Here is an 18,878-nt window from a genome sequence, read left to right as displayed (position 1 = left end):
CTGCAAACCATAATGCCCAAAAATAGAGTATGGGGGAAACTGTCTGCCACGGAGGCAGGAGGAGGGTTGGAGAGGGGGAGTATAATGGGGACATTGGTGGTGGAGAATGTGCACTGGCAGAGGGATGGGTGTTTGATCACTGTATGATTGAAACTCAAACATGAAAGCTTTGTAACTGAAAAAAGCAAAAACAAAAACAAACCGGGTATAAGGAGAAGAGTAAAGAGGAGAAAGAAGAGTAATGCCAAGGGACAGAAGGTCGCACAAGCATACCTTAGAGAAAGTTGGGGTTCAGTTCCCAACCACCATACAAGCTAATGAGTCACAGACTTCCTAGTTTTCCAGTACACATAAAAGTTATGCTCCTATTATACTAATTTGTTAAATGTGTAATGCTATTGTCTTTTTTTTTTTTTAATGCACAGGGTCAGGAAATAGCATAGGAGCTAAGGCTCCTGCCTTGCACATGGCCAACCTTGGTCCTGTGAGCAAGGAGTGACCCCTGAGCACAGAGCCAGTAGTGATCCCTAACCACCACCAGGTATGGCCTAAAAAGCAAAAAAAAAAAAAAATGAAAAGAGCAGCAAGCGAACCCTTCATGACTATGGCTTAAAGACTAGAAAGTCGGGGAGACTCAGCAAGCACCAGGCCCGGTGTCCAATCCTGCTGACGGCAATACTCGGAACTCAGCCACGTAAGCCTGGAACATCTGCTGACTGAGATCCCAGCCTGTGGCTGACCTCTAGTCACACCAGCTGGGCTTCAAGTGTCAGAACAAAAGATGGTGACCCACGGGGAGTAACAAGGCCAGGAAATGCCCAGGCGAGCACCTGTGAGCCACACAGTGGCCCCTGGTGACCACTACAACCAGTGCGTGCATGCCTCAGGGAGCACGGTGGCTGGGTGAGTAAACATGCCAGACCGGCCACGACTCCTGCCAGATCTTACAACCAACAGCCAAGAATGTGTGCAAGTACAGTGCACAGCCATCACAACAGCAGTCAAGGGGGTAGAGAGGAATAAAAAGATAAAAGACTATCCACAAAAATCATAAACGCTGACTCCAACTTACTGAGGTCACTAAAATATCAATGAACAATCGACTTCGGCCAAATCAATGAAAAGTGTGCAGTGTCATCCCAGTTCAATACTCAAATGGTTCAGCCAATTTTCGGAGGGCCTGAAACTTCACTTAGGAATGAAAGGAGTAATACATCGGGGTGAGGGGGAGAGGCCTTGAAAACTAGGGCTACAAGAATCGCAGCAAAGGTATTTGGTACTGAATACCTTCGATATGCCAAAAACAGTAACAACAAGTCTCACAATGGAGACATTACTGGTGCCTGCTCGAGAAAATCGATGAACAAGGGGACAATAGAGCTACAGTGCTACCCTCGCAGGGTGTTGCCTTCGTTGTTCTGGGGCTGCGTGCAGCATGAACGAGCAGGTTTGGCCCTTTGAAGCCCATGTTGAAAAAAGAAAAACGACTGAGGGTGTTTCTCTGTCTGTCTTATTTGTCAAACAAGCGAAGTTTTGGTAGTGAGAGGGGGAAGCGCTAAGAATAAGCACACAGACCAGGGAATATAATCATGGGATCCAAAAACTATAAACAAAATATGATTAATAAGTAAATAAGGAGAGAGCACCTGAGCTTTCAAGTATCAAACCCAGGACCAAAGCTAGCAGGAGGCAGAGGCCTAGGCCCAAGGGACCTACTCACGTCCAGACAAGCGGGCCACCGACATCAGAAGCTTAGCACCAGGGGGCAGAAAACCAGGCTCTGGCACTTGGGAGACAGACCACATAGGACATGTTACTACACTTAATTCAACAATGGGAAGAATTACTTTTTTAATATTTGGGGGGTGGGGGGAGATCTTTTGAGGCCAGTCTAAATGGGGAGATACTTGATCTACGTTGCTCTCTTTCATAGGGATTGTGGGAGTCGCCAAAAATACTTCCCAAGATGCTTATTGGAAGGAGGCCCTGCATATCAAATAATCTCCCCCGAGCATGCAGAGCTCCCTTTGAAGGCGGCTTCTGTTCCCCTTACTCATGTGGAAAATACATCTCCCTCTCACTGACTCCCAGTGTCACTGCCTGGACCGGGTGGCCAGAGGTAAGGGCTTGGAGGAGGACCAGTACGCGTTGCGGGCGCTGCGATCTGTGGCCTTTAAACCACAGCCAAGCGCGAGCCACACTGGTGGCCGACGGGTTCACTGGCAGGGGCAGGGTTAAGGAACGGGAGACGAGCAGCGAGCAATATGGGCTGTCACTTTTTTTTTTTCTTCAACATGGGCTTAACTGGGCCCAACCTGCTCGTTCATGCTGCATGCAACGCCAGAACCATGAAGGCAAAGCCCTGCGAAGGTGCTCAGGCCGCACTGGGCATGTGGTTCGAGCCCACCCCACCCGTGAGGCCCTGGGTTTGATTCCCAGCCCTGCAGGCTAACACAAGGCAGAAGGAACAAACGAAACTCATCGAAGGCCACTGATAATAACTCTCTGGTCATTATCAGTGCTGGGAGGGAGAGGTCGCTGTGCCTTTGCACCTCAGTCCCGGGGCGCAGGTTATTAACGACCCCTCTGATGTCTGAGTCCCTGGCTCTCGGGAGCGGCACTTCTCATACTCACAGTAAATGGCTCTCTGAGCCCAAGGTTCTTCACCTGCAAAAAAAATATAACACCAATCTCACTGGATCGCTAAGAAAATGAAATGACACAGCATGCTAAGGAGTCTGGGGGGGCTCGCCCACAGGGGACAACAGTAATGTGAGTGCCCCTCCTTGCTAGGGTCACACACGGAAGCCGGATCCCAGAGGCGGGGAAGCACTGTCCTGTAGCTGTGGTCAGTCACAAGGCCCCACACAAAAGGCTGACAACTGCAACTGCGAGTGTGAGAGGCTAAACAGAAGCCATCAGCGCTTTTTCACAGAGCCTGGTGAAACAAACAAAACTAAAGACTGGTTCTGGAACATTCTCTGCTGCCCACATCACAACCTGTGTGCTCTCTCTCTTTTACATTTGTCGTAAATAAAATGATTTTACTTCACAAAGAAAGGAAGGAAGAAGGGAGGGAGGAAGAAAGAGAGGAAAGACCAACTTTGAGCTTAAATCTTACGTTTAAATCTTGGCGTCACCAGACACCTTATACAACTGTGGGTAGTAAGTTAAACCCTAAACTTAAATTATTTGGGAAAAAAAAAAGAGAGAGAGAGCTACTTTGATAGGTTCTGTAGCATTTTCTGCTTGCTTGCTTGTAAATCTGAAAGCACAGTACATTTAGAAGCATTTTGCAACTTTTTTTTTTTTTGGAAGCAAAATAGATCTTATTGAACAAAACTTGCTCAGGAAGATGTGAGAGGAGAAAAAGGGAAAATATGTGTTCAGGAGATAACACAGTGTTCTCCAGCGTGAAAATAAGCAAGCAAAGAAACAAGCAACTAAGGTGTCAGAACAAGGGCTGGAAGACCACATTTAGTTTCTCTTGGGCGGGGAGAGCCCCTTAACACCTCCCCTCTACGTTATCTCTGGCTTCCAGGAAGTTCCAAGGAAGAGCACACGGACAATCTGAGAAATACACTGGGTACAGCCACTGAGGTCAGCCTCATCCACAAGAAGGTTTCCGAGGCCTAGTTTCTAATTCATGTCTACACTCATGCTTTGAAGTCTACTTTGAGTCTGGGGAGCCACGGATCACAAAAAGCACCAACAGCAGCAAAAGACTCAAAGCTCCAAAGCAGAGAAAAGTCAGCTCGAGGCGTGCCAGGGGCACCCGAGCAAGCCCTGGCAGGGCACGGGAAGACGCACAGAAGGCAGTCTGTGGAACCACTCCTGAACTATGTGACAGTGACATCTACAGGAGGAAAGTGACTAAAAATACTGGGAGAAGGTCATCCCAGAACGGACTAACCCATGGGAGTCTGAGGCCGAGAAGAAGCAACATCCTAGAGGCAAGAGGGGAAAAATATATCATGAAAAGTTTAGGGGGAAAAAATTTGCTAAAATTTACCTGTTGATGAAGACTGGATGAGACTGGAAGTCCTTACAAGAATTCAAGATTTTTTTAAAAACCCAGATATCAAAAGCCAGGGTGCTGTGAAGCTCGCGGGGCAGCGAAGAAGTGACAGCAGGAAAGCCAACCCTTTCAAAGCTGCTCTCTGCATGTATGGCCTGTCCCTAAGGTTTCCTTCCTTGCAACGGTCTGGAATACAAATACCAGAAATCCGGCTTGCATGCCAACACGCCAGGCTGGTTTAGGGGTAGAGAGTAAGTCTCCTACATGGTTCCAAATGTGGTCTCGAGGACTCTGTCCTTAAAGGGTTCTAAGCTGCCATGGCCAGCGGGCTGGATTCACACCCAATGGGGAAGCCCTCCAACCCATAACCCCTAGGCCAGACCCACATTATTCATATACTTGTAACAAAGCACTTAATGGGTCCTGGACAAGGGTCTTAAAGAGAAAACTACTCAGGACCACGAAGTGATAAGGGTAAAACACAGAAGTCACAACTGATTACTATTAAGGAAAAAGGGGACAGAAAGAAAAGAGACCAAAAAAAAATCTTTTTAATGTACAAATCACTAACTTATCTATCCAAATGCTCAAACAGAACAATTATTTAGGACTCTGATCAGTGACAGGAGAGTCTAAGTAAAGACCAGGAAGAAAGACGAAACTAAGAAACTTCAGAAAGACCATAACAACAAAAAAAATTCTTGGGGATTTTGTTTTGTGGTGGTTCCCGGGATTGGATCCAGGGCTGCACACATAAAAGAGAAGAGTTCCCTCACCGACTGACATTCCCGGCCCTGTAAATCTTTACCTTAAACTTTCTTTACACAGGTGATTAGCAATCAATGTATGTCAAAATAATCTGTTGATTTTTTTTTGTTTGTTTAATGGTATGGTCAATCTCATACTGAAAGCTCTAGCCAGAGAAGAAATAAGGGAATCCAAATTGGAAATCTGTCTGTTTATAAATGACAGGTTCTTATATAATTCTAAAGAATACACACAAACACACACAGACACACTCTCACACACTAATAAGTTTAGCCTTATAAACTATCAGCAGGGTTAAAAATTCATGACCCTAAATTTAGCAATGGCAAAAACAACAACAAACTGGAAAATTCTCTAATATGTAGAAATTTAAAACAAAAAACACATTTATTGGGGCCCGAGTGATAACAGAGTGGGCAAAGCTGACTTGGGTTTGATCCAAGCACCCTAAATAGTCCCCTGAGCCTGGCTGGTGTAATCTCTGTGCACAGGGTCAGGAATAAGCCCCAGGCACCACTAGGTCTGCTTTCTTCTCACGACCACCCTCAAAAATAAACATATATCTGAGACCAGAAAGATGGTGCAGTGGGTAGGATGCTTGCCTTGCAAGCAGCTGATCTGGGTTCAATTCCAGGCACCACAAAGCATCCCATTGGGCACAGCCAGGAGTGGCCCAAAAACAAAACAAAGGAACAAATCTTTAAAAAAATACATTTCTTATTAACTAATGTGTCAAAGAATAAACCAAAAGGGAAAATACTATTCTAACCCAAAGAAAACCAGAACACAACATATCAAAAGGTATGATGCAAAGCAGTCCTAGGAGGACAGTTTCTAGCAGTCCTCCAACATTAAGGAAAAAGACAGGGGCTGGAGCGATAGCACAGCGGGTAGGGCGTTTGCCTTGCACGTGGCCAACCCGGGTTCAATCTCCAGCATCCGGTATGGTTCCCCAAGCACCACCAGGAGTAATTCCTGAGTGCAGAGCCAGGAGTAACCCCTGTGCATCGCCTAGTGTGACCCTAAAAGAAAAAAAAAAAAAAAGAAAAAAGACATCTCAAATAAATAACCTAATACTGGTTTAACAGGTACAGGGTTTCCTTTTGGAGAGCAAGATGAAAATCATGGTTGCACAACACTGTGCACGTAACTAAATATCAATCTTAAATGGGTTAATGGTTAATTTGATTTGAAAATGCAAAACAAACTGGGCAAGGCATGGTCAAACAACCTAAAATATTTTATAAAATATTTTAAACACCTGTTTTCTTGTCAGGAAATACCAGTTTCTGTTTGTCTGTCTGTTCCTAACAGTTCGAAGCCATTTCATGATTGCACTTAAAAAAATAAATAAGCCGTTCTCCAAACATTTCAGAGTAATATTAATAGAATGCCCTATTTCTTACCAGAAGGCTCTTTTCCATTCTGTTTTTCATAGAGGGTGCCCACAGACATCAGGAAAACAATAACCAGGAATACGGGAATTCTCCATGAGCCAGCCAAGGATGCTGCAAATTATTAAAAGTTATTAATTATATTTTTGGCAAAACCAAAACGCAGCACTTGTCTCTAAAAGATTGCTTAGTTACTTGACAGAAAAGTTTGGCATACTAATAATAATGTTAATAATAAGTTTCACAGGGAAAATTAAACGGCTTTAGTTTCTAATTTTAAATCTTAATTAAATCTCATAATTAAAAAATTGTAAAGCCATCAGAAAAATGAAACCACAGTTGAGGGCTTCCATAAGTTCAGCTCAGTTTTGGGAGACCCCTGCCTCCACAGGCTTGGGTGTATGCCAATCTACCTTTAACGGACTTCTATCACCTGAAGAATCAAGTTCGTTCTTCTAATTGGCTTAATAATTTTGTTGATTTGGGGGCCATACCCAGCGTTGCTCAGGGACTGCTCTTAGCTCAGTGCTCAGGAATCATTTCTGGTAGTGCTCAAGTGACCAGGAGATGCTGGGGATTGAACCCGGGCCTCTAACATGGCACATGTTCCTGCCCATTGTGCTATCTCCCCCGTCTCCAATCTCACCTGCCTGACCCTAAAAGATCTAAAAGATCTGTATCGGGCATGGAAGCCAAAGTCATGAGGCCTGACTTGGTTTCCTAAAAACACTACTGGGTGTTAACTCAATTTCTCAAGAAAGGGTTGGGGGAGCAACACAAAAGGGCTTGGGGGAAAAAAAATGCAAAAAAACCTCCATTGTATCCTCCTTAGTGTATAATGCAAAAATTCTAACAAGTAGCCAAGAATCAGTCCCTCCTTACATCCTGCCTGCCTTCCCCCTCCTCTGCCTTCCTTGAACTCAAAGTGAGTCCCCCAGTACAGGAGACTTCTGGGGATCTTGCTGATGAATTCCTTTAGCATTCTAAATCAGCAGATCTAAAAACCTAACATCACATGTGTTATGTGCAGGTGCACATAACATCAATCAATTCTGCTTTATACTTTTAACAATACATACCTCTACAAACTATTTTAAAAAGGATGACTCTAGGTTACTGAATTTTTTTTTTTTTAATCACAATTGAATGCTTCCATAGACTCAAGACCGGGAGATAAAAGAAGCCCTGGAAAACCATCCGGTACCGTCCTAGCAACCCCTCAAGGATCACCTAAAGCTCAGAGAACAGGGAACTCATTATTTTAAGCAGCTGACACTTGGCATCCTTCTGCTGAACAGAGAGCTGTCCCGGAAAATACTCCTTGCTCTGACAGCTCTCGCTCAGGGTCACCGATGTCCAAATCCTTCTTTTGCAGGACAGTCCCTCGATTACTTGAAACTGGCCCCCGCCTGCTACGCTCTCCTTCCTGGTCCCCTCCTCTCTGCTCCCCTAGCTGCAAGCCCCTTCTCGAGCAGTAAACATCTCTAGTGCCTGGTCCATTTCTCATCAGACTTTAAGGACCTCTGGTCATCCTGACTACTTCTCTCTATATCCTCCCCCTCCTAAAGTGGAACACTCGGGAACGGCCACGGCTTTGGAGCGTGCTCTACAAATCCGCTGTCCCTGTGGGAACCCATGCCCAAAGTGCGAGGGGGCAGTGGGGTCCGTCAAGGAGGCACGTGCTCTACCACGTGAGCCATGTCCCTGGCCCTCAGACTGATTTTTTTCTGGTTTCTTTTTGAAAGAGTACATTCAGTATAAATTAAAAGAAAGAAATATGTTAAAGCATCATCATTTGACTGAAGATTAACGAGAGAATAAAGCAGAACATGTGCTGAAAATCACTTTAAATCTTATTTTTAAAATGCAACAAGTAATACTTTCATTTACATGGTCAGTCTCTGCTGGCCTTCAGCTAGACTTTCTTAGAAAAAAAAGACCCACCTAAATGAAAAAGCAATATTATCCAGACAGGAATGGAAACGGCTCTCAAGAAGCGTTCAGTGCTTGCATTCCACTTGAATAAAACAGCCAGCACATAGCCAACTACCAAGGTCCAGATCTTAAATAAATGAAATACAGACACAATGTAAAATATATGCACAGGGGAGAAGAAACACACAATTAGACAAAATCTGCAAGTATTTCTATAGCAGAAGAGCTCTGGATACAGCAGAGATCAAGATGAAGGTTGATGGTACTAAATGAATGTTAGATTTTCCTACTGTGTCTAGATTAAATCAAGTTTTGAAATAAACACGCTTCCCAATTCCATCTAGTGACATTATTTAAAGGGTTTGAAAAAAATTAAGAATTCTTAATTTATTCTAAGCAATTCTAAGTTATGTTATATCACAGTTCAAAAATTTATGTACACATAAAACATTAAGAGAAAATATTATGAGAAAATATTCTATTTATAAGTCAGTCTTAAATTCAGAGCTTAATCAGTGGCATTTTTGAAAGTTTTCTCTATAAATTAACACTTAGAAAAAATACTGGGGGGGAGGCAGGGATGGGAAGAAAGGCAAGGGAAAAAACAGGGAAAGAAAATATAAGGGACTCTTTCTGAAAATCAAGCTACGATTCCATCTGAAACATGCTTGGTTACCATGGAAAAAATTTTTTTAGAAGCTAGGAAAAAAGGGCATCACTTAAAGTGGGTCTTGCTGAAATAATATAGGTAACAGATGGCGAAAGCTATGTTCAGAGTTACAGGTGCAGTTAAAGAAACAGTCAGAAGAAAAATATCAAGAAAGAAACACCAAGACTTAAGACTAAGTCCTCACTTCAGTTCTCCTTACATGAAAACCAAGTAACTCTAGCAAGCATTGAGCATCAACAATGACCAGCGCAGCCTACACAGAACTCTCTAATGAGCTCAAATTTGGGGGTGAGGCGGGGTGGAGTTTGTGCCTGCAAGACAGCCAAGACGGGGACCACTGCCTGCAAGTTAGTGCCGTAACTTCTCACGTCTTATCTCTCCGGCTCCTGCCTCATACTTCAATAAACTGTTTACAAAAGACAGAAAGAATGCAAAATCCGGGGCAAATTTGAACACTGAGGACATAATAAGATAAACCACAACTTTGAAAATAAAGGCAAACTAGAATTTTAAGCTGTGATTTGGAGAATGAAGAAAAGAAAAGAAAAAAGAAAAGAAAAGAAAAGAAAAGAAAAGAAAAGAAAAGAAAAGAAAAGAAAAGAAAAGAAAAGAAAAGGAAAGGAAAGGAAAGGAAAAGGAAAAGAAAAGGAGAGAAAAGAAAAAAGGCTTATATGATTACTACAAAAGACAAAAAACAGAAAACAAAAGAAAGAAAAACCTCCAACTCTAAGAACAATTGGTGGTTACCATAAGGGGAGGGGAAAGAAGGGTGGTAAAAGGAGCCAAGGGTGAAGGGTAGAAGAGGACTCTCGTCAAGCTACCTTAAGTCACAGGGGTACATGCTAATTTCCAAGGAGGCTCACCAGAAATTTGTATCATGCTATAAGGCAATGTTGCTGTGGCTAAAAAGGAGAAGAACCACCACCCCCCTTTTATTTTGGTTATATCTATCAATAAAAATGATCTTCGGAACTGGAGAGATAGCTCCACAGGCGGGAGCACATGCTTCGCATTCCGGAAGCCCAGGTTCAAGCCTCCCCTCCTCCCATCCCCCCTCCCAACACACACATACACACACACACACACACACACACACACACACACACACATTCATCATGGTTCAGAGCACTAGACCCCACCTCCCCAGCACACAGCCAGGAGGGACCCAGAGCACTGCTGGGGCTGGCCCCCAAGACAACTGACCAATCTTCCAGCCCCAGCAATGATTATAGCTTCTGACCTAGGAATTCTGCTCTGAAGCCTGACTAAAGGATGACAGGACTCTGAAAGAGATATATAAATCGAAAGAAGCTCCTTCGAATACAGTTTAGAAGACCAAAAAGTTAATAGCCGAAAAGTTTTTAAAAATGGGAAGTAATTCGGGGGCTGGAGCGATAGCACAGCGGGTAGGGCATTTGCCTTGCACGCGGCCGACCCGGGTTCGATTCCCAGCATCCCATATGGTCCCCTGAGCATCTCAAGGAGTGATTCCTGAGTGCAGAACCAGGAGTAATCCCTGAGCATCGCCAGGTGTGACCCAAAAGGGAAAAAAAAGAAAAGAATACAGCACTTATTTTTTCTTTATTGTATGTGGGAATTTTTGCTTCGTCTGGTTTTTTGTAGTGCTGGGATCAAACCCAGAGCCACACGCATGCAAAGCAAGTGCTCTACCACTGGTTACCCTAAGGGGAGGGGAAAGCTGGATGGTAAAAGGAGTCAAGGGTGAAGGGCAGAACAGGACTTTGGCTGAGCTACCTTCACATCGAAGGGGTTACCTCCTGGACTCTCTCTGGCCTGTGAATCATTTTATTTAGCGCCTTAAAGTATGTCCTCAGATTTATGATTTTTCTCTGGAACTGAGGTATATTTAGCCTCTCTGCAAATCTGTTCAGATGAATTTTCTTCTAGGTATAAATCAATGAGCCAGTTTATATACAGTGGTTCTACTTTCCCAAACTCATATATTTCTAAACAAAGTGTTCTTCTCATATTACACATTCAATACTTTTTTTTTTTTTTTTTTTTGCTTTTTGGGTCACACCTGGCGATGCACAGGGGTTACTCCTGACTCTGCACTCAGGAATTAACCCTGGCGGTGCTCAGGGGACCATATGGGATGCTGGGAATAGAACACAGGTCGGCACGTGCAAGGCAAACGCCCTACCCGCTGTGCTATCGCTCCAGCCCCCTCAATACTTTTTTTAAACATCATCCTGTGCTAGATACTAGATATGACTCCATTAAAACTGTCAACACTTACACTAAGTCACTAAAGCAAAGGGTCTCAAACTCATTTGGCCTAATGCCAAATGAGTATACAGGAAAGAATATGGAACTCCTGGAAATCTCTCTTCTTTAAGCAAACACACAAAAAGTGTCCTTAAGTTGTGCTGGAGGCTATAGCTTCCCTTGATTATTCCCAGCAAAAACCCGGGCATGGGGGCTGGAGAAGAGGTTGTGTGTTGGGGGGGGGGTGGGCGGGTGGGGGGGGCCCCGGCAGGGGGTTGGTACTGGTCCCTTTGGGAGACGAGGCACTAAAGCAAACTAAAACTAATTTAAGTCATTTGACTTATTAACCCATAAAATTTTATGACTGAACGTTTTGATGAAAATGCATACAGCTAAGTAGTGCTTTGCCTTTTGCCTCTTAGCTTTGCCATACTGGCCTGCTTCTGTTGCATGTTTTTTTTTTTTTTTTTTAATTTTTATTAAATCACCATGTGGAAAGTTACAAAGTTCTCAGGTTTATATGTCAGTTATACAATATTCAAACACCCATCCCTTCACCAGTGCCCAAATTCCACCACCAGAAACCCCAGTCTGTTGCATGTTTTTGCAATACAGTTTCCTAAGCCGAGAGAAAGAGAAAGACAACCCTGGTCCAGGCCAGTAACTGCTTTATACACATCATTCTTTATTTATTTATTTATTTATTTATTTATTTATTTATTTATTTATGTACGTATTTATGTATTTATTTATTGGTTTCAAGGCAACACCTAAACGCTCAGGGTTTACTCCAGGCTCTGTGCTCAGGGATCACTCCTGGTGGGCTCAGGGGACCATATGGAGTGCAGAGGATCAAGCCTGGTCACCGCATGCAAGGCAAGCACCCTACCCGCAGTAATCTCTCTCCAACCCCATCTTCTTTAAAACTTCTAAAATTAGGCTGTGGTGTGGCTCAATGATTGAATGCACATCTTGAATGTATAAGACCCTGGGCCTGATCACAGACACTACAAGAAAAGAAAAAGGGGCTGGATGCACGGAATAAACCATTTGCCCTACATAAATAAGGCCCTAGGTTCAATGCCCCAGTGCCTGAAATGATGAGGAGAGAGAGGTGGGGAGGGGAGGAGAGAGCAGAGGAAGGAAGGGGAGGGGAGGGGAGCCACTGGGTAAGTTGGATGGAAAGGCTAGTAGGAGTCAACAGTCTTTCACAACCGTTTGTTTTTGTTTGTAACAGGGGTTACTCCTGGCTCTGCACTCAGGAATTACCCCTGGCGGTGCTCGGGGGACCGTATGGGATGCTGGGAATCGAACCCGGGTCGGCCGCATGCAAGGCAAACGCCCTACCCCCTGTGCTATCGCTCCAGCCCCTTTCACAACGTTTTTAAGCGGAGAACCTGAGTCCGGGAAACGGCTCTTCCAGTTGCCAAAACACAGTTGCTGAAACGCACCTAGAAAAGGGGGGTCAGAAGTGGACTGGAGCTGGCTAGCAGGCTAAATGGGCCACGCTGCTGGCAACGCTGCCCGACTTTTGGGGGTCTTTAAAATTAACAAGGAACCTTAGGAATCACCCCGCGCTTCACACAGCCAGGGCTGAGTAGACCAGAAAAGGGCCCTGGTCCGCCCCACGTCCAAGGGCACTTGAGGGACCCCAGAGAAAGAGCTTTCCCTGAAACACTGCTCCTCCCACCCGACACCTCTTCATAAAGTGAAGCGGAAACAGAGCCCCCAGAGAAAACCGACCTGTTGAAATGTTAGGAAACACTACGTCACTGCTCTTCAAACTTCCTGAGAGTCTGAACTAATGGGGAGGGGAAAGTCAAAACCCTCCCCAAAAAGAACAGAGAGGGGGGCCGGCAGCAAGCATCGGCTTGTCGGTTTTATCTTGACAACAACCATGGGGAGATCCGGGGCTCCACTGACCGCGGCTGCCGTGAACTTGATGGGTTGAGAGGTGCAGAAAAACCACCACCTGCCAAAGTTTGAATACACTTCAGATGGCTTGCAAAGAATCCGAGCGCTTCATTCATCTTTCACTGAAGCAGGACGGGAGATTAGGAGAAGGGGCTTGAGGAATGGAGCTAGGAGACTGGAAGTGACCCAGAAAGAGTGAGGTGAAGAGGAACTGAAGGGATAAACCGGCCACAAAGGAAAAGAGTCTTGAAGACACTACAAAAGAAAGCGGGACAGGACTTGAACTTTATACTAAACACACACCAGCAGGAAAGGAAGCTTTTTATTTTAATCCTGTTTTGGAGATTTTCAAACAATTAGAATTCAGGTGGGGGGGATGTTGGGGGAAAATGTGTGATTATTCCAATTCTGGTATTCTTTTCTTTGTTTCCTAATAACCAAAATCAATTTAAATCCAAGAAATGTTAAAAATTCAAATAATTTTGGGACTGGAGCACAGTGGGTAGGGCATTTGCCTTGCACACGGCCGATCCGGGTTCGATTCCCAGCATCCCATATGGTCCCCTAAGCACCACCAGAGTTAATTCCTGAGTGCAGAGCTAGGAATGACACCTGTGCATCCCCAGGTGTGACCCAAAAAGAAAAAAAAAAAATTCAAATAATTTTATGGGAGAAAAAATTAAATCCGTAGCTTAGGTCAGTGTTATCCCTTGCTCATCGATTTGCTCAAGTGGGCACCAGTAATGTCTCCATTGTGAGATTTGTTGTTACTGTGTTTGGCATATGGGATACGGCATGGGGAGCTTGCCAGGCGCTGCTATGCAGGCAAGATACTCTCAGTAGTTTGCCGGGCTCTCCAATAGGGGCGGAGGAATCAAACCCGGGTCGACTGCGTGCAAGGCAAACGCCCTACAGCTGTGCTATCGCTCGCTACGAAAACTCAGTGTGATGACAGAGGGCTTCCCTGGCTGAGAAGTCGGCTAAGCACCACCTGCTGACAGCGCCAACAGATCAATCTCTCAATCGACCTTCCCGTTTATCAGAATGAAACCGCTTGTGTGACAGCGCCTAATGCAATGCCTGGCAGGCACGGGGCAGATGCTCGAGTGCAGACCTTAAATTACAAGCTCTCAGCCCTTTGCAGAGGCAGATTTGCTTAAATTTCGTCTTCCCGCTCGCCCTCTCCCCTCCATGCCTCGCCAGCGAGCACGCTCGCATTCCCCGCGTGCCTCGAAAGCGTACGTGCGGGCTCTTCTTTTTTCCCCAGCCTAGGGAACTCTGGGTTCCTGAACTTTTCCCATCTGACAGTTCAGAACCGAAACCCCAAACCCGGAAAGACACAAGGCAGAGGGGTGGCCCCCCTGCCCGGTCACCACCTGCTTTCACAGCCGACCCGGCCTAGCTCAGCACGCCGGGCAAAGGGCTGGGGGTTCTCCAGGTCTGCTTCCCAGGCACCCCGACCCCCCTGCGATCACCGTGGAAGGCTGCTTCGGGAACTCAGCACCACAACCTCGGGGACCCCCACTTCTGGCTTCTCTGCCAGGCCCTCCGGCGATCCCCTGAGCGAGAAAGGGAAAGGCGTCTTTGGCAACAGGTTTCCACAGCTCCTCTTCTGCCAGCTTCCCACAATTGAGCACTGGCTAGACCCTCCCTCCCCGCTCCTAGCCTAATCTCTCCAGCCCTGACTTTCTCTTCTGCTCATCCACAAACCACATAGGATATTAAATGCAAAGACGGGGCTGAACTCCAGAAACAGGACCTTCAAACCTATATTCGCCGAACATCTTCTTCACACAAGTTCCTACTTCCTCCGCTCCTTCCACAACCGGAGTGAGAGCCAGTGGCAGAGAACCCCCCTTGACCCTGGGTCACTCAAACTTAGCCAATGGGTTCCACTTCTGACTCCGGTGTGAAACCACCCTGTACACATATGCGAGGCCTCTCCTTAGTTCTCTCTTAGAGTCTGGTGACTCCATTCGGTCTTGCCTACAGCGTTTTATTTAAGTACAATGCAGTCAAAAAATGGTAGCACTGGGGCTGGAGCGATAGCACAGCGGGTAGGGCGTTTGCCTTGCACTCGGCCGACCCGGGTTCGATTCCCAGCATCCCATATGGTCCCCTGAGCACCGCCAGGAGTAATTCCTGAGTGCAGAGCCAGGAGTAACCCCTGTGCATTGCCAGGTGTGACCCAAAAAGAAAAAGAAAAAAAAACAGTAGCACCCGGATCACAGTAAATAGTAAAGCAGATACAGCACCTGCCTTGCCTGCGGGCTCAATCCTCAGCATCCCAGCCCACCAGGAGTGATCCCTGAGTGCAGAGCCAGGAACAGACCCTAAGCACAGCTAAGTGTTCGACACCCCCCCCCACACCCAAAAAAATAAAAACCACGGTAGCACCTCTGGCTGTGGCCGATTTTGACAAGATTGAACAGCCGGAAAACAGGAATCAGTCACAGGAGCCTTTCTATTTCCAGACAGTGTTCCACCCACTTCAGTGTGAAAAAGAGGTAAAGGAGGAGGAAGACTGAACTGGGACTCCAAAAACAGGGGCTGTGCATTTGCTCTCAAGCCGGTGTGAGTCCCACAGGATGACCACGTTTGCAGAAGCCTCTGCTGACGTAGCAGGGAAACAGAGGAAGGGAACGTTGCTTTCACACCCGCCAGAAGCCCTCCACATCCTCCCTCCTCCCACAGTTCAAATAGCCAGGCTTGGGGCCAGAGAGATGGTCCAGGGGACAGGGGGCTTGCCTTCCAAACGGCCGACCAGGGTTTGATAACCCATTCGGGAGCCCACTGGGTCCCCAGAGCACTGCCAGGAGTGATCCCTGAGTGCAGGGCCAGAAATAAGCCCTGAGCACGGCAGGGTGTGGTCCCCCTAAACAAAACCCGTCCAGGTCTGGGAGGTCAAGGTCTGATGACTTAGCTGCACAAGGAGGTAGCACCCAAAATTAGGGAGGAGAGGCTCGCCCACACCTTGCTAGCCCTAAACTGTCGAATAATTAACACGTACGCTCCTAGAGCTAGTCTCTGTCTCTGTGTCTCTGTCTGTCTGCCTCTCTCTCTCTCTCTCATCTAACAACAAAATGAGAACTTGAACTGACAGCTAGTAGCAGCAACACCAAAGAGAAGACCCCGGGCATCCTGAGCCCACTCAACCCTCTCCCAGGAGCCTCAAGCAGGTCCAAACCCTGCAAGGTGCCAGGCCAAATTATTGGGCAAGGCGGTAATTTTGCCAAGCCTCTCCGATCTCCCCCGGCAAACGTGAAGAGAAGGACTTTTCCAAAGGTACTAATTATGGATGAGTGAATACCCTGATGCATTAAATATCTACAAATATCTACTTGCTTTAAAGGGTTTCCCAAATATTTAGAATGACTGTGGTCCAGACCGTGCTCCCCGCGCAGTTCTAAAGATTCCTTGCTTTGCTTTTTGGTTGATGTTTTGGGGTCACACCCGGCGAAGCTCAGGGCATTCAGGAATCACTCCCGGCGGTGCTGGGGGTGGCGTGCGGGGGACGACGTTGGATGGGACGCAGAAGACTGAAGCCAGGTCGGCCTCGTGCAGGGCTCTCAATTCTCGGGTGGGGGGGGACTCCCTTACTTTTCTAAGAATACGCCCCGGGGAATCCAAGATTCCCCATCACCTCCATCACCTCCTGCACCCGGTGACCCGGCTCAAGCACCCCTCGCCGGGTCTCCGCACCCTGCACCTGGCGCCCTACAGGCAGCTAACTCACCCGGGACGCGGGGACCGGCGGTTTAGAAACCGCGATTCCGGGACTTTGAAAGACTTGGGTCCCGCAGTCCCCTCCCCTCCATCCCCCCCACGCCCCCCACCTTGTCCCTAAACAGCCCCGACCTGGGAAGAAGGTCCTGAAGTCAACCGACAGGTTGGACTCGGTCCTGCTAAAGCTCCCGTCCGGCTCCGCCCGCCCCCCTCCCGCCCCCCGGGACCGACTCAAACCCCGCCAGGGCCCACCTGGAGGAGGCGCGTGCCCCGAAGAGGGTCCAAGCCTGGGGGTTGGGGGGCGCGGGGGGAAATGCATGCGGGGAGGCGGGGCCTGCAGCCACACCCACGGCCTCGGCGGGGCCGGGCGCCCGGATCCACGGCGCGTGGGCAGGGAGGCGGCCACCGACCTTTGGTCGGCCCGAGCCGGGAGACGCGCTCCCTGGCTCCCCCCCACCCCACCCGCCCCGGCGCCCCCGCGCTCTCGGTGGGCGAGGGGCTGCCGGCGGCCCCGCCCCCGCGCACTCACCCACAGGCTACTGAAGTAGTCGAGCCCGCGGCAGATGAGCGCGCCGCCGTAGGCCAGCAGCACCTGCACGCCCAGGTAGCTGCCCAGGCTGTAGAGGCCGTAGAGCAGCGGGCCGCCGGCGCCCAGCAGCAGCAGCAGGCGGCGGCGGCGCAGCGCCTGCTCGCCCAGCGCCTCCACGCCGTAGTCGGCGAAGCAGAGCGGCAGCAGCAGCGCGGCCAGCACGATGGGCGTGTGCGCGCGCTGCAGGCGCTGCAGCCAGCGGCGGCCGCGGCGCGTCAGCGAGCTCTTGAACGGGTGCAGGAAGGTGCCGCACAGCACGGCCCACAGCAGGGGCCGCAGGAAGGCCTCCAGGATGAAGTAGACCAGCACGGCGGCGCCGCAGCACAGGCACACGAAGAGCACGGCGCCCGTGTTGTAGAAGGCCTGCTTGATGGGCTTGTCGAAGCGCAGCGCCAGCACGGCCGTCCGCGGCGTCTCCCCGCAGCCGCCGCCGCCCGGCGCGGACGCCCGCGGCACCCTCGGCGCTCGGCTCGGGGAGCCCCGCGGACTGGGCGCCTCGGCAGAGACGCCGCCGCCGCCGCCGCCGCCGCCGCCGCCGCCGGAGCCGGAGACGGCGTCGTCGGCCATGGCGCGTCCGCCGCCGCCGCCACCGCCGCCGCTGCCGAAAGAGGCGGTAGTGGGAAAGCCCGAAAGCCAGCCGGCGAGAGGCGGGGCGGGCGGCGCGGGGCATGCTGGGACTTGTAGTTTATCCCGAGGCACCCACGCCTGGCTACAGGGCTCCGCAAAACTACAACTCCCAGAGAGCATAAGCGGGAGAGTGTGTGTGTGTGTCTGTGTGTCTGTGTGTTTGTGTGTGTCTGTGTGTGTGTCTGTGTGTCGGTGTGTCTGAGTGTGTCGGTGTGTCTGAGTGTGTCTGTGTGTGTCTGTGTGTTTGTGTGTGTCTGTGTCTGTGTCTCTGTGTGTCTCTGTGTGTGCGTGTCTGTGTGTGAGTCTGTGTGTCTCCGTGTGTGTGCGTGTGTGTGTGTGTGTGCATCTGTGTGTCTATGTGTGTCTGTGTCTGTCTCTGTGTTTGCGGCTGTGCGTGCCTGTGTGTCTGTGTGTGTCTGTGTCTGTATGTGTGTCTATGTGTATGTGTCTGTGTGTGCCTGTGTGTCTGTGTGTATGTCTGTATGTGTGTCTATGTGTATGTATCTCTATGTGTGTGTGTCTGTGTGTCTGTGTTTCCTTCGTCCCTGGGCCTATTAGTCCCTGAAGATCCAGGTAACAGTTCTCAGCACTCAACTTCATCCCCCCTGGGAATTTTTTTTTTTTATGCTCACTTTATCTTTTGTCAACTTTTTCTAGAATACGAATCCCAAAAGAAGCAGGAGCTTCACAGATCATTGTTTCATTTGGTGGGCACATTCGGCAGTGTTCTGTGTTTATTCCTGGCTTTGTGGGACTACTCCCGGGCAGTACTGAGCGCCCAATGAGGTGCTGGGCCAACTGTGTGCAATACGAGGGTCTTAACTTTTGTATCACCTCTCCAGTCCTGGGCTTTTGTGTTCATTTTTGTTTTTTAATTTAAAGACCAATCTATGGGACCGGAGATAACAGTACAGTGGATAAGGCTCTTGCCTTGCGTGTGGCAGACCCGGGTTCGATCTCTGGCACCAATGTGGTGGTCCCTCTAACCCTGCCAGAAGTGACCCCTGA

General features: G+C 48.4%; 1 protein-coding gene across 1 annotated transcript in view; it reads right to left on the bottom strand.

Annotated features, from left to right (window-relative positions):
* TMEM245 (transmembrane protein 245) overlaps positions 1 to 17,990 on the bottom strand; it is a 94,363-nt gene extending 76,373 nt beyond the window's left edge. The window contains exons 1-4 of the mRNA XM_055125036.1: positions 17,184 to 17,990; positions 8,125 to 8,242; positions 6,193 to 6,294; positions 2,635 to 2,667 (exon numbers count right to left, since the gene is read on the bottom strand). Of these exons, the coding sequence (XP_054981011.1) occupies positions 2,635 to 2,667; positions 6,193 to 6,294; positions 8,125 to 8,242; positions 17,184 to 17,990 (1,060 nt within the window). The remainder of the gene's footprint in view (positions 1 to 2,634; positions 2,668 to 6,192; positions 6,295 to 8,124; positions 8,243 to 17,183) is intronic.
* Positions 17,991 to 18,878: the final 888 nt, after the last annotated feature.

The sequence above is a fragment of the Sorex araneus genome, chromosome 1 (assembly GCF_027595985.1).
Source record: "Sorex araneus isolate mSorAra2 chromosome 1, mSorAra2.pri, whole genome shotgun sequence".
NCBI lineage: Eukaryota > Metazoa > Chordata > Mammalia > Eulipotyphla > Soricidae > Sorex > Sorex araneus.
The sequence above is the reverse complement of the archived record's forward strand: the minus strand, read 5'-3'. Positions and strand labels throughout refer to the sequence as shown.